General features: G+C 40.2%; 5 protein-coding genes across 5 annotated transcripts; 4 read left to right on the top strand and 1 right to left on the bottom strand.

Annotated features, from left to right (window-relative positions):
• Position 1: 1 nt before the first annotated feature.
• LOC145711227 (uncharacterized) lies at positions 2 to 992 on the top strand. Its single transcript, XM_081788957.1, has 4 exons — positions 2 to 308; positions 352 to 492; positions 533 to 830; positions 873 to 992. The coding sequence occupies exons 2-4, from the start codon at positions 438 to 440 to the stop codon at positions 940 to 942; spliced, it is 423 nt and encodes a 140-aa protein (XP_081645083.1). The 5' UTR covers positions 2 to 308; positions 352 to 437; the 3' UTR covers positions 943 to 992.
• LOC145711226 (ribosome biogenesis regulatory protein homolog) lies at positions 940 to 2,310 on the top strand. The gene is made up of 7 exons (XM_081788956.1): positions 940 to 1,070; positions 1,111 to 1,257; positions 1,301 to 1,429; positions 1,476 to 1,573; positions 1,617 to 1,761; positions 1,806 to 1,990; positions 2,058 to 2,310. The coding sequence occupies exons 1-7, from the start codon at positions 1,019 to 1,021 to the stop codon at positions 2,253 to 2,255; spliced, it is 954 nt and encodes a 317-aa protein (XP_081645082.1). The 5' UTR covers positions 940 to 1,018; the 3' UTR covers positions 2,256 to 2,310.
• Positions 2,311 to 5,453: 3,143 nt separating this feature from the next.
• On the top strand, positions 5,454 to 6,196 carry LOC145711277 (uncharacterized). Its single transcript, XM_081788999.1, has 4 exons — positions 5,454 to 5,533; positions 5,573 to 5,739; positions 5,818 to 6,038; positions 6,083 to 6,196. Exons 2-4 carry the CDS (start codon positions 5,725 to 5,727, stop codon positions 6,150 to 6,152), a joined length of 306 nt encoding a protein of 101 aa, XP_081645125.1. The 5' UTR covers positions 5,454 to 5,533; positions 5,573 to 5,724; the 3' UTR covers positions 6,153 to 6,196.
• Positions 6,197 to 7,308: 1,112 nt separating this feature from the next.
• On the top strand, positions 7,309 to 9,422 carry LOC145711540 (uncharacterized). Its single transcript, XM_081789232.1, has 9 exons — positions 7,309 to 7,436; positions 7,480 to 7,672; positions 7,719 to 7,878; positions 7,964 to 8,474; positions 8,515 to 8,690; positions 8,733 to 8,798; positions 8,861 to 9,056; positions 9,103 to 9,266; positions 9,307 to 9,422. The coding sequence occupies exons 3-9, from the start codon at positions 7,782 to 7,784 to the stop codon at positions 9,420 to 9,422; spliced, it is 1,326 nt and encodes a 441-aa protein (XP_081645358.1). The 5' UTR covers positions 7,309 to 7,436; positions 7,480 to 7,672; positions 7,719 to 7,781.
• A 184-nt stretch (positions 9,423 to 9,606) lies between these two features.
• LOC145711287 (uncharacterized) lies at positions 9,607 to 10,770 on the bottom strand. The gene is made up of 5 exons (XM_081789008.1): positions 10,689 to 10,770; positions 10,586 to 10,645; positions 10,040 to 10,112; positions 9,790 to 9,987; positions 9,607 to 9,750 (listed from the first exon to the last, which is right to left on the bottom strand). The coding sequence occupies exons 1-5, from the start codon at positions 10,723 to 10,725 to the stop codon at positions 9,660 to 9,662; spliced, it is 459 nt and encodes a 152-aa protein (XP_081645134.1). The 5' UTR covers positions 10,726 to 10,770; the 3' UTR covers positions 9,607 to 9,659.
• Positions 10,771 to 12,708: the final 1,938 nt, after the last annotated feature.

The following is a 12,708-nucleotide window of genomic DNA, read 5'->3' as shown; positions in this document are numbered from 1 at the left end:
ATTAGAAAATGTTACGGACGTCGATATCAGGCATCAAAAGAGCCTTTGTCAATTCTAGCGCCGCTCTTGCTCTTCCTGATTACTTGAAGCTTGAAAACATCGATATCAAGAAAAACAAGAACCAACGCTTCCTCGAAGGGCCCAAAGAACGAGGACGTAGCTCTGCTCAGAAATTCGTCGTTTCCGCTTTTCAAGAATCTGACTTTGATGATGTTGATTTCATCGACTTTTTCGCCGTTGAGGAAATCGTCGAAACGCTTCTTGACGATTCGCTGGGCCATTTGAACGCGATCAAGCCCGGCTTTGAGGTGATTTTGAAGTTGATAGGAGTGGAGAAAGAGCGTTTTAGAGGCAGAGACCGTTGGACAGCTGAATGTGCTTTACGATGGCGACCTTTTTGCTTGGAAGATTTGGCGACTTTGGCTGTTAGTCGGAGCATGGTGAAAGCTTCTGTTGCTGGCTGTCCTGAGCTTGTTCAGCCGATCACTCAAGGTAAAAGAATGCAGTAATCAACAGCTGACTGAATTTCTAGCATGCCAGAAAGCAAACCTCATCGCTACATCTCAAAACGAAGTTATCACGATCAAAATTCCCCCAACAACAGCTGCTTCGCGTAAAAAGCTTGTCAAAAACGTCGACTCCATCGAACAATCCTTCTCTCAAAAGATGTTGAAGGTCAAATCCTCCCAGTACTTGAAAGCGATGGAAGGAGCAGAAAAAAGTGAGCAGTATTCGGAGGATTTGGAAGATGAATGGGCAGCGAAGAGTTTGGGGGCTCATGTGATTTTGACACTTGAAGGGATGGTGGATAAAGCTGCGTTCACACTAAGGTAAAGTTGTTTTCTAGAAGAAAGCAATTAAACCTTTTTAAGTAAAACCGCGGAGGCAAAAAGACATGAGCTCTTGGGAACATCTCCAGTTAGCAAAAAGAAGAAAAAGTGATGACTGTTCTGTATTTTTCCCTTTCCTTATAAAAATGTCGTCTTTTTCGATTTTTTAACGTTTACTTGTCTCAAGAATGGAAGTTGAAAAAGTCGGAGCCGTCACAGTCGAGGTCGAAAAAGTCCTTGGTGAGAATGAACTCCCCCTCCCTTTTTTACACATTTCTAGAGCCGCAGTTTGATCTGAAAGACCTGCTTATTTTCGATACAAACGAGTTGACGGGCAAATCCAACGAGTACCTCAAAGACCTTGCCCGCGACAACGCTCAATTGCTCATCAACCAGATTTTCAAGGGCGATGGGCTTGAAACTGAAGGTATAATAGCCACTTCTCCTCGTTGATTTTACTGATTTTTTAGTTGTGAACGACTCGATCGTAACAGAACTGCCAGATAAAAAGTACGATGATGTGTTCATCCAACCACGTGAGAAACCAGTGCCGAAGAAGGCCGCTCAGACGAAGTGGGAAGCTTATGCGACGTTGAAAGGTGCGTTTAGTCTTTTAGAGTCGTGGACTAATGATCAATTTTGAAGGAATCAACCCGAAGAAAAAGAAGTCGAGAATGGTCTGGTGCGAAATCACAAACTCCTGGAAACCGAGATGGGGATACATGAGAGCTGAAAAAGCCTCGGTAAGAAATTGATTTTCAATTCGATGTTTTATTGAAATTCTAGCAATTGAACAAAAACGACGAGTCGAAAGACTGGATCCGAGAAATCAAGCCCCACGAGGACCCAAATGTCGATCCTTGGGAAAAAGAAAAGGCGGAAAAGAAAGAACGAGTCGCCAAAAACGAGCATGCCCGGCTCAAAAACATCGGTAAAAATGCTCATGATATATGCCGATTGAATTCTCGATTCTAGCGCGACAGAGAGGAATGAACAACGCGAAAAAGCAGCAAGACAAGGACGAGCTCCGGGACTCGTTTAGGAAGGCAAAGTACAGTACGGCCAGTTTGGGCAATTTCGACAAGGCAGTTGAAGGCGAAAAGAAGGAAAAAATTGGAGGAAAGAAGAAGTACAACGCGCTCTTTTCCAAGGACGCCGAGGTAAGTGCTCATAGCTCCCTTTTAAAATAAAAAAATACAGATAAAGCGATACTTATTTTCATTTCAGGCGGAGCAGAAACAGATCCTTGACCTGATGTCAGCGAAAAACCCGAAATTCAACAAAAACTCCGCCGCGGATAAAGTACTTAATTTGGAGAAGAGAAAAGCAGGAGGCAAGGTTCAGAAGCGCAACTTCAAAGCAGATGGCAAATCGAGAAAGGGAAAACCGACTGGAAACAAGGTGGCGAACCGAAGACAGCGATAGAAGGATATTGCGTTGTTTTGACTGTGTTTTACTGAATAAATATGGTCAAAAAAGATTGATTTAAAGAATTTCTTTATCTTTTAGAGGAAGAAGAATTCCGCCTTTTATTGAATGTCGTTAGCAGGGCTTTGAATTTAAATTCCTTAAATTTGCAATCAACAAGGTTTCTTTTCCCGTGAGCGACAGTTCAACGGCTTTTGCGAACTAGTTATTGGGAAAAACGAATGTTTTGAAAATTGCTTGACTCTATTTTAAGACGGTAAAAATAATAACTTCCTGGTTTAATCCGCGGCGGCGTAGTGATGCGCCACGTTGCGTTTCACGCTAATCTAAAATTGTCTCAAGAGCTGTTTATGATAAATCTGCATTTTTATAAAACCTCTTCTTTTTACTGTAAAAGCAAGAAATTCATTCGCCGGATTTTGTGTCCATTGAGCAGTTGTCAAGTTCATTTTCTCGAAGAAAAAAAAATGATTAATGAAGAATGAACTGCAGCTGTGCCGCATTATTTAATTGGGATTAAATAATCGTGATCCGGGATCATCCGAATTTTTGCCCAAGAACGGTCAATTAAAATAGAGTCAGCATTCTAAAACCGTTTCTTGACACGGTGACTTTGCTGGTTTATTCGAATATTTCAGGAATTACGAATTTTCTGAGCTGAAAAGGCATCTCAAAGATTGAGTTTGAAATAAATTGTTATGTAATCCCTTTTTTTCTTATTCCAAAAAGCAGCTCAAGTTGACGGATGGTTTGTTTATTTTGCACGTTAGACTGACGCAAAACAAATCGGTTTTTCTTCTTTTTTATTGATTGAAAAAAATGGTCCCTGGATAATAATTTTGGACTGTCGATTATTGAAATTGAGAGTCAGAATTCTGACCACGGAGAAAGGAACGTTGTCAAACTTGTGACAAGTCTTGGCGTGGAGGAGACTCAGAAGCACCGTTATGACAAAAAAGGGTTGTTCAAGTTTTTGGACAAGAGTTTTTGGAATTCTGCAGAAAAACTAGCCAAAAAAGCGCTTTAGTGGCAAAATAACTGTACTTGGGCGAACATCTCCCGATGATGCATCGCGTCAATCAGCAAAATAAACTCAATCAAGACTTGAAACCGCAAAACGGAAAAAAGAGGAGCAAAATTAAAAGCGTGTGCGCGCGGGAGCGCCCTCTTCAGCGTGAAAAACTACCACGGCGGAAGGGTTTCTCCGAGCTTTTCTCAATAGAAAAATAGTTTTTGGAAAGAATATCTTTTTCAAAATTGAGAAATAAAGAACAAAGATAATAAGAATGAATGAAGAAAATGTCTTGACGGTTTGGGTCGGGTCAGTGGAAAAAGAGATTAGAAATGTGAAGAAGAAAACGTCAGCTGGAGGTAATTTTTTTTCCCTGAGCTCGAGAACCTGTGTTGAGAACCTGAGTCAGGTTCTGAAAGAGCTTCCATGAAAAAAAAGCTGCTTAGAGGCTTCGCAATATTACTTTTCCAACCTGTTTTCGAAAATCGAACCTGAGTCAGGTTCTCAGGGCTTTTTCGGACCCTGAGTCAGGTTTTTCACGCAATTTGCCGACCCTAGCTTATTACCAGTGAGCTTGAGTAGCTGTCCCGGGTGACAGGGGAGATAAAAACTTGATTTGCTCGAGGAAAGATGAATTAAATTAACTTTTTTTTCCAGGCTCTTTTCGCTAATAGGAAATATCGATCTGACAAGACTAAGTGAAGGTGTTAAGAAACAGCATTTTTCCAATGACAAAGTTCTGATTGAACAGGGTTTTGCAATTAAAAATGTATGAAGATTGGTTTTATGTAGATACAGCTACTTTATCTGATTAATAAATAAATTAACGAGCTAAATGGGCAATTATCTGACGCAAATTTAATTAAATGGGAGCTACAATGAAAAAAATAAACACTTTGATCTTGTTAGGAACAAGAACTATTAACATCTTTATGTTTTTCATTGAATATTCAAATGGATTTTTCTGAAAAACGGAACCCTGAGTCAGGCTTAGGATCGGCAACCTGTGTAAAAATCTGAGTCAGGTTCGGACGAACTTTTATGGAAAGCCGCTTTGCGGCTTCTTTTGGAAAAGCCGCTACGCGGCTCTTACTATTAAGTAATTTAAGCTCTTAAGAACCTGAGTCAGGTTTTCTACACAGGTGACTGAGCCTCGAAAAGACCATCTGATTACTTGAAGCCGGGAGGGTTGAAAGATTAATCATTTTAACCCTGTCAGGGCGGAAGAAAATGATCCCTGAGGATTCAAAGGGTTATTCTAACGGATCGAGTTTCATGTTTTAATAAATGAATTAATCTTGAGTTTCGGAAGCACATCGCAGTAGCAATTAATTTTTCAAGTGATGATCCCACGGTTAGAAATTCACGTGTTATGCGGGTTTCGCACCTGCTTTTAAACCTGTCTATATGTAGGCTCTCATGAAAGTGAGATTTTTTCCGAGGATTTATGTAAAAAAAACAAGGCAAAAATTGATAAATTCTTAAAAAAAATCGTTGCAAGAAAATCTCAGACTCTTCGATAAAAAACAATGGGCTCGGTCAAAGCAGTTAACCTCGAATTTCCTCTCAGAAAAGATTTGTTGTCTTGTCGAGTTTATTGAAAAACCGAGGCCGATTTCACGGCGGGGAGGAAAGAAAAGGGCCTCAGACGCATCGCGGCGGGGCAGTAGGTGTTGTCGGGACGTAGCCGCAAATTACGCATCATTGAGGGAGAAAAAGTCTACCGCAGAAAAAATGCGTTAAAGACACTTTACTGTTTTTGGGCAAAAACCAATATCGAAAGACTACTCGACTTTGCTGATTAAATTTAATTTAATCAACGAGTCTGTAGCTAATTTTCTTGAAGAATTTATAAAATGACCTTCTTATTTTTTGTCAACAAGAAAGACTATTATCAGTCAGAGTGACCCAAACCGCGAATTAAAAGTCATTTTCAGATGTTATATCCGCCCTTGTCGAAGAACAGCTTTCCTCGATCTTCCAATCAAGCCGGATATCAAGTCATTTGCGTGAAAAAAGTTCTTCCCTTTCACGTTTCGTCAGAAACGAAAATTTCTGCCTCCGACGGATCGGACCTGAAGCACTCAAACAGGAAGACTTAAGACTCGGATCCGCCAAACACAAAAATCTCAAACGAAACATTTTTCGTTCTTATTTTCACGTGACTATCCGAAATGAAGCCATTCGACGATTATTTCAAGACTGCCAAGAAGATCGAAAGAAAATGACGGTGATCATGAACTCCATTTAAAAATTATTAATCGTAGGTTTCAAAAAAAATTCTTTGTGAAAGGAATTTTAGACAAAAATGAAACGGCAGAAGAAGCGTGTCTCAAGAGTATTTTACTTCAAGAGCAGCAGATCGAGCAGCAAAGACGGATCATCTCAAGTTTAGACCGACAAATTGCCGGATTACTGGCGCCAACTTGCCTCGGTCATTTTGATCAGGAGAATATGAATATTCAAAAGGTAATCAATCTCTATATAGACTTCCTTGTTGTACTTTGAGGTGTCCGTTTTTCAGATAGTAGAAAATATTTTTTTAAGAATCTGGAATTTATCGAAAATCGAGCAAATCTCCTCAAATCCCAAATCAACAAACACACTCCAATAAACTCAATGCGTCGATCAGCAACCCTGAATTCCATGAAATCAACAAGGACATGTCGCTGGCCTTCAATGAACAATCTCCTTCGCCCGAGTTTTTCGGAAAACAACTGCTCGAAATTCAACGATTTGAGGGATTCTGATTCCGATACTGGCTTCAGGTTTGAAATTCAGCCGCTCGAAAAAGGCGTTAAAATGATTTTAGTTCGATGGACTCTTCTGATAACGAATATTTGCCTGTTCAAAAAGTTCATAAAGCTGAAACGCTTGTATGATTTTTTTAGAAAAATTTACTGTAAATAAAATGTGAATTTCCGTCTCATTTCCAGCAGAAAATTCGCGCCATGAATAATGTAGTTCTCTCTGAGCAAAAAATCACGATTCCGTATTTATGAATTTGTTTCGCTTGAATTCGCCGGGGTTGAATTATTTTCGTAGTTTTGGAAGTTTCGAAAAGATCGAGGAAAAAAGCGAGAAAACGAATTATGGCTGGGAGAAAAAACGAGCTGCAATTTAGAGAATTCACGCGTCGATTGACTCCACCGTCTTGTGGCAGGAGAACTCCGAATTTTCTTGATATTGTAAGATGAGTTTTAAAAATTCTAGTGGATAAAGGTTCGATAGAAACGGTTGAAAAGAATTTCATTCGAAAATTGAAACTCTGAGAAATACGAAAAATCAGATTTTCATATGACTGAAATTGTTTTATGGTTTTCAGAGTTGAAACAAATCTAACATAATTCAAATTGCAAAGAACTCACAGGAAACAAGCAGTTCGCCGTCAAATTTTACCTTTTCCTTGTAAAAAATATTGATATGAATAATAAATTGCCTTCATTAAAAATTCCCTCGAAAAAGAAAACATAAACAATGATGACTGTCAGTCGAGATTTTTCATTTTGCCGGAGCCCAAATGGCTTTTGTTAGAGAAACAACGATTTATGGCAGTAGATATCGTTTCCAACCAGAAGTTCCTGTTAGCCTTTCACTCAAGGCATCATCAAAAATTTCATCCTTGAACTGATTGAATTTTTAGGTTAATGGAATGTCAAATTCAAACGGAACGGACATCGTTCTCCCAATGATTGGCCAGCACAAGGGGCAAATGATAACAACAGGAGTCGTTCGGAAGAAATCAACGCCGAAGATGATTTCTGCTAAACGATACTTTGAGCTTTATGGACAGGGAGATATCAAGACCCAGATGTTTCTCAAGACGCTTCAGCAGACTTTGGGAGATGATCATTTCGAAACTTATGAGGTACAGAATGACTCTGCTCTACGATAGGTACCCTGTACTGAAACCTGAGTTATGGTCCTGTGTGGCTTTCTGAGGTCTCTCTTAGGACCCTGACTCAGGTTTTCACAAAGGTTCCTGCGCCCAGACAGAAGGCGTTCTTAAGATACTTAATCTTTTGCCAGTCAATTCATAATTAATTCTAGCGATTGCTTCGCGCTCTAAAGGTCTACACGCACGACCGAAATCTCGACCTCCTGTTTGAAAAATTAACGACGTTATTATGCCACCCGGCTGAGGAGTTTATTCTCCATGCATTACGGTATTCCATGAATTTTTGAAAACGTCTTTGAAATTTCATTAAGCGGCTTTTTGCCCACGGCAGACAGACCGAGATTCGACAATTTGCTCAGAGAGAATCGGAGAAAAGAAGACAATAACCACCAGCCACAGCCGATTTTGAAGTCGACGAAGCCTAACCAGCAACCGATTCTTCCTTCAGCCCCACCTGCTATTCCAAAACTCCTTCGTCGTCCCAAATCCGGGCCCCTTCCGAAGGTAATGATTTTCTTTGAAATCAAGGAAGAGAACAAGTTTTTTGTAGGTTCAAAGATTTACCCCTGAGAAATTCGAGCGACCTCGAAGACCGGACCTTGATTTTGAAAGGATGAATAATGGTAATGTCAGAAAACTGGTCATTAGGAAGACCGAATCGGAAGGTTTCGGGTTTACGATCAAGGGCGAATATCCAGTCACTATTTCAGGTAACATACAGTCAAGTTCTCCTTTACAAATTAGTACAGTGAGCCCCTTATTATAATGCTCCTATTCACCCTTTAATCTCTTAAGACATCAAGCCTGGTTCTCCCGCTGAAAAATCCGGAATTCAAATCGGCGACCAGCTCCTCTCCGTCAATGAAATTTCAATCAAAAACTTCAACCGCTCAAAAATCGTCCAGATTTTGACCTCCTGCGGCCCAAACCCCGTCTTGGTCATCATCGACAATGTGAAACTCGGCAAGGACGCCACGACTTCTGTTTCCCCAACTCACCCAAACAGCCTTTCCCGAGCGGATATTTCGCGAATGGAGAGAATCTGCAACGAGTACCGAGGTCACAAGGACTTCAATAGACTTGGGTTAGAACTCGGCGAAGAATTTACCTCATCTGATTATGACCGGACCCAGTTTTTCACATTTTTGGAGAATTTCTTGTCAGAAGAAGAAGTTTCCCGGGTGCAAGGGCGATTTGAAAGAGGAGGAAGAACAAGCTCAGCAGGAAGTAACAGGTCTTTCTCAGGGGGATCAGATGAAACTTCGATGAGAAAAGCGCTTCAGCGGAAAATGATCAGCTCACATGAGTAAGACTATTCATCATTTTTACCCTCATCAAAATTGAAGAACTGTCGATGGAATCAACTTCCAAGCTCCAAAAGCGCGGCACATGAGCGCTAGAAAAGGTAGTGGAAGACGAAAATGCTGGAAAACCGATTCTTCTCCTTCACTTCCGCCACCGGCTACTCCGAGTATTCACTCAGAGGATTCGCTTGAGAACGAAAACGAGCCCACGTCTCCAGGTTCAAATTTCTTTGTTGTTCTTCATCTGACAAAAATTCTAGGTTTTCAGCAGAAGTTGACTTCTTTTGCTAGACCACCTCCTCCACCAAGTCCAGAGCCACTCCCAGGTAGAAAATTATCCTACCGTTTCTTATCACCCCTAACCCAAACCATAACCATCTGTCTTCAGCGGAAACACCAAATAAAGATGGTCGAATCCGATCGATGCTCAAGACAAGTATCAAACCAATGATTCATCATTCGAAGGCGCAAAATCTCTCAATTCTCCTCACTCATCTCAGATCCTCACCACATGATGTCGCTCGATGTTTGATTACCGGAAATCCGGGAAAATTAGACGTCTGTCATCTGAAAACTCTTCTCAAGTAAGCGCGTCCTTTATTTCTGACAAACTCTGATCCTTTCGTCTAGAAACCTCCCAGACGAAAAGGAGTTACAAAAAATCCTCGAAAAGATCCATTCAAGAGCTGAAATCAACGAAGCTGATGCCCTAGCCCATGCATTGATGAGTATTTCTGATGCTCCATTGCGACTCAAATGCATGATTTTCAAGATGGAGTTCGATGGCCGCGGCGGTATGTTTTCAATGGAGGTTTTTTTTCTTATGGTTTTTAGACATAATTCTTCCGATCTTCAATCTGATGACAAAAGCGGCTACATCCTTGAGAAAAAGCGAGAAATTCGGAGAAATTTGCAAGTTGATTTTGACTCAAGGAATGGTCAAAAATTAACTTTGAGACTCCTTTTCGAATATTTTCTGACCCAAAAAGAACACCAAAAACAGAAAAAATCCCGAGCCCTTGATCGAGTCAATCAAAAAGCCCCGCCAAAGTCGGAAAACGAAAATGCTTTCAAACTTCAATATTTGAAGACTTTTATCAAATCGGAGTCCGGGGAATCGGCGAAGGGGGCGATTTTGGATCTGATCGAACGAATAAAGGTGAGTTTATTGTTACTGCTGCGCGGTATCAGAAACTACAGTAAGCAAGAAGCAGGGTGAAGAGACTTACAATAACAGCTCTTGCACCTGATCCTTTCGGAACCATTTTCGCGTCGGTGCTTTAATTCATCTCAGAAATGTTTTACTTCGATTTTTACCTGTAGGCATAGGGAGAAATAAGAACGGAAAGCATCAGTTCTTTCTCCTCAGGAACTGGCACCATTTTAAAATCGAATGTCGGCTCGGGGAAAAACGGTGCTTCGATTCCATAGAATTTCCCGGATGCAAAATGAATCCGGTAAAGTTGACCTTCCGAAAGGGTCGTTTTCTCGAGTCCATTCTGTTCGGAATATCCTCTGAAAAGACAAATAAGACCCTTTCTGACCCGACTAAGGCAATTTTTCTTACAGTTTTTGGGGATTTGACCAATTTGTCCAAGAATGAGTCGCATTTTGCTCCGATTTTCCATCGAAAATTGTCACTAAAATTGATCATCATTTCGGTAGACAGGGTTTGGGGCTGTGTCAGTCACTGGGATGAAATTTGATTGGGGTCAGGACACCGAAGTTGGGGGGGCGTGAGGCCTTAGGGGGGATAGCCCAGGGTACGGTTAAGGGGGCGCTCTAAGGGGGAGACGGACGGTGCCGGTACCAAATTGGTACCCGGTACCAAAATTGGTACCCGGTACCAAAAATTTGGTATCCGGTACCAAAGTCAAGCATTTTTTCTGAATCATCGAAAAACTAATGTCCGCTCCGCGGCTGAAGTGTGAAGAAACTCCATTTATTGACCGAATTAACCTTTTAAAATCAATTTTGGCTCGGTATTCTGACATTTTTTTGGTACCGGGTACCAAAAATTTGGTACCGGGTACCAATTTTGGATTGGTACCGGCACCGTCCGACCCCGCTCTAAAGGACAGCTATCTCTCATATCGACTTTTCTTCCTCTCACCTTCGATTCCATCAGCAAGATTCCCAAGAACACTATCTGTTACCGACAATCTCAGATTCGCTACAAAATAATTTCATTCATGTTTTTATTTACTCAACCAAACCTTGAGAAATTGCAAAAAGCGCTAAAAATAATTTCATAATTTGACCTTTTTCTTGACAACTCAATGCTCGAATGAAAGTTTGCTTGAGTAAGAACTTCTTTTATATCGCCCATTTTGCCATTTTCATTGTCATAAAATTTTTATTGAATGGCCCCTTATACAAAATCGCGTAAGAAACTGACATTTAAATTTTGATTTCTTTTCTCAACTGGATATTTAAGCTTATTGGCGAGGACTTATTGGATTTTGAAGAAGAACTGCAGTTTGTTCCGGAAGCTTCCAAGGGTAATTTTGAACATTTTCGGTTTTTTCTGAGTGCGAGTTTTAGTGCATTTTGGAGCTTTGCGATATGAAATGCAGCGGTACCGAAATGAGTGCAACTGGCTGTCAAAGAAAATTAACACGATGAGAAGAGTGAATTCAAAGGATAATTTTCCGAAGATTATTAGGGACGGAGTTTTCAATTCTTGGCATTTTTTTGATGGATAAAATGACCAACAAGGGGAAATTTTCTTAGTGTTGATTCGAAAAATCCTTTGTCTTACGCCAGAGAAACCTTTGAAAACCCCGAAAAAAGAGAATATCTTCATCAATCTGACAAGATCCTCATCGACTTGGAAATCGCCATGGCTCAGGTAAGACTCCTTTTTTATGCCTTCGTCAACACTTATTCAGGCGAATCGACAATTTTTTCAAACCGCGAAGGCTTTCAGCGAAAACCCGACGGTCATCAAATCGGAAAACTTTTTCAAAACTTTCGCTGACTTCATAAATGATTTTCGATCGACGCTCAACGATGCTCACGGCTCAGACTTGTAGAAACTTTCAATGTGCTCACGCTTGCCTTTTTTATTTTTCTACTGAATACATCAATTCTTTTTTAATAAAAACTAGCGACCAACAGGCGCCTAAGGAAAGATATCGGAGATCGACGATTGGACACTGTCAAAGTTGTCATCCTTATCGAAAGTATAGACAAATAGAAGAGCAAGTTCTTCAGTTCAATATTCGCGCATAACATCAAATGACACCCAAAAGTGCAAGATCTGATTCGAGAGAAAATCTTGATAGCGATTATCAAGAAGTTAAAAATCAAGAATAAAACCATGGGTTGATAATAAATTTGCGAATTGGGATGACAAACTTTTTAGGTTGTAATTGCGAGTGTATTGTTTGTTCTTATTTGCTTGACTCTTGCGATTACCATCCCGCAAACGATTGCACCAGCAACAAAGCCAGATGTCGATAATACTACTTCAACGTCCATTTTGACATATCCAAACGCTGTTCACAGTACAACGATGTTCACGTCTATTTCTCCTACAACTTATTCGACCAGGGTGGAACATTATGGCGCAAAAATTTGAGTTTTGCCGATGCGTTTTTTTATCCAGTTAATAGTTATATATGCTCAAATCGTTCACCTTTGTGGCTCCTAAATTTTCCAAATCTGAATGTTCCATCCTGCTATGAATATTTCTATGGCCACCTCTATAGCAATACCCACCACAACTTCTGGGGCAACTTATTCAACAACCGCTACAGCTTCAACGACTTCTCCATCAATTTCTTCCACAAGATTAATAAAAACGACTTCAACAAACACAGCAACAACTACAACAGCAAAAACCACGACAACAACAACTTCAACAACAAAAACTGGAACTACTACAACTACAACTACAACAACTACTACAAGAACAACTACACAGACACCTACAACAACAACTACTACAACAACAAGAACTATAACAAATACTACATCAACAACTACTACAACAACAACTACAACAACGACTACAACAACAACAACCAGAAGAGTGATCACACATCCTAGGGAGTGCGACTTTATGAATGATCTTCATGAAAAAAATATTTGTTTATTGGATAAATTTTATCCTATAAAACACTGTAATATGTTTGAAGTAGGTAAAGATCGCCAGAAAAAAGCGAAGCCAAAAAAACATTTTTTAGAATGCTATGAAGTAGGAAATACATGCTTGAAATCAACTTATTACAA

This window comes from Oikopleura dioica, chromosome 1, assembly GCF_907165135.1.
Source record: "Oikopleura dioica chromosome 1, OKI2018_I68_1.0, whole genome shotgun sequence".
Taxonomy (NCBI): Eukaryota; Metazoa; Chordata; class Appendicularia; order Copelata; family Oikopleuridae; genus Oikopleura; species Oikopleura dioica.
This window is presented reverse-complemented; position numbering and strand designations above follow the sequence as displayed.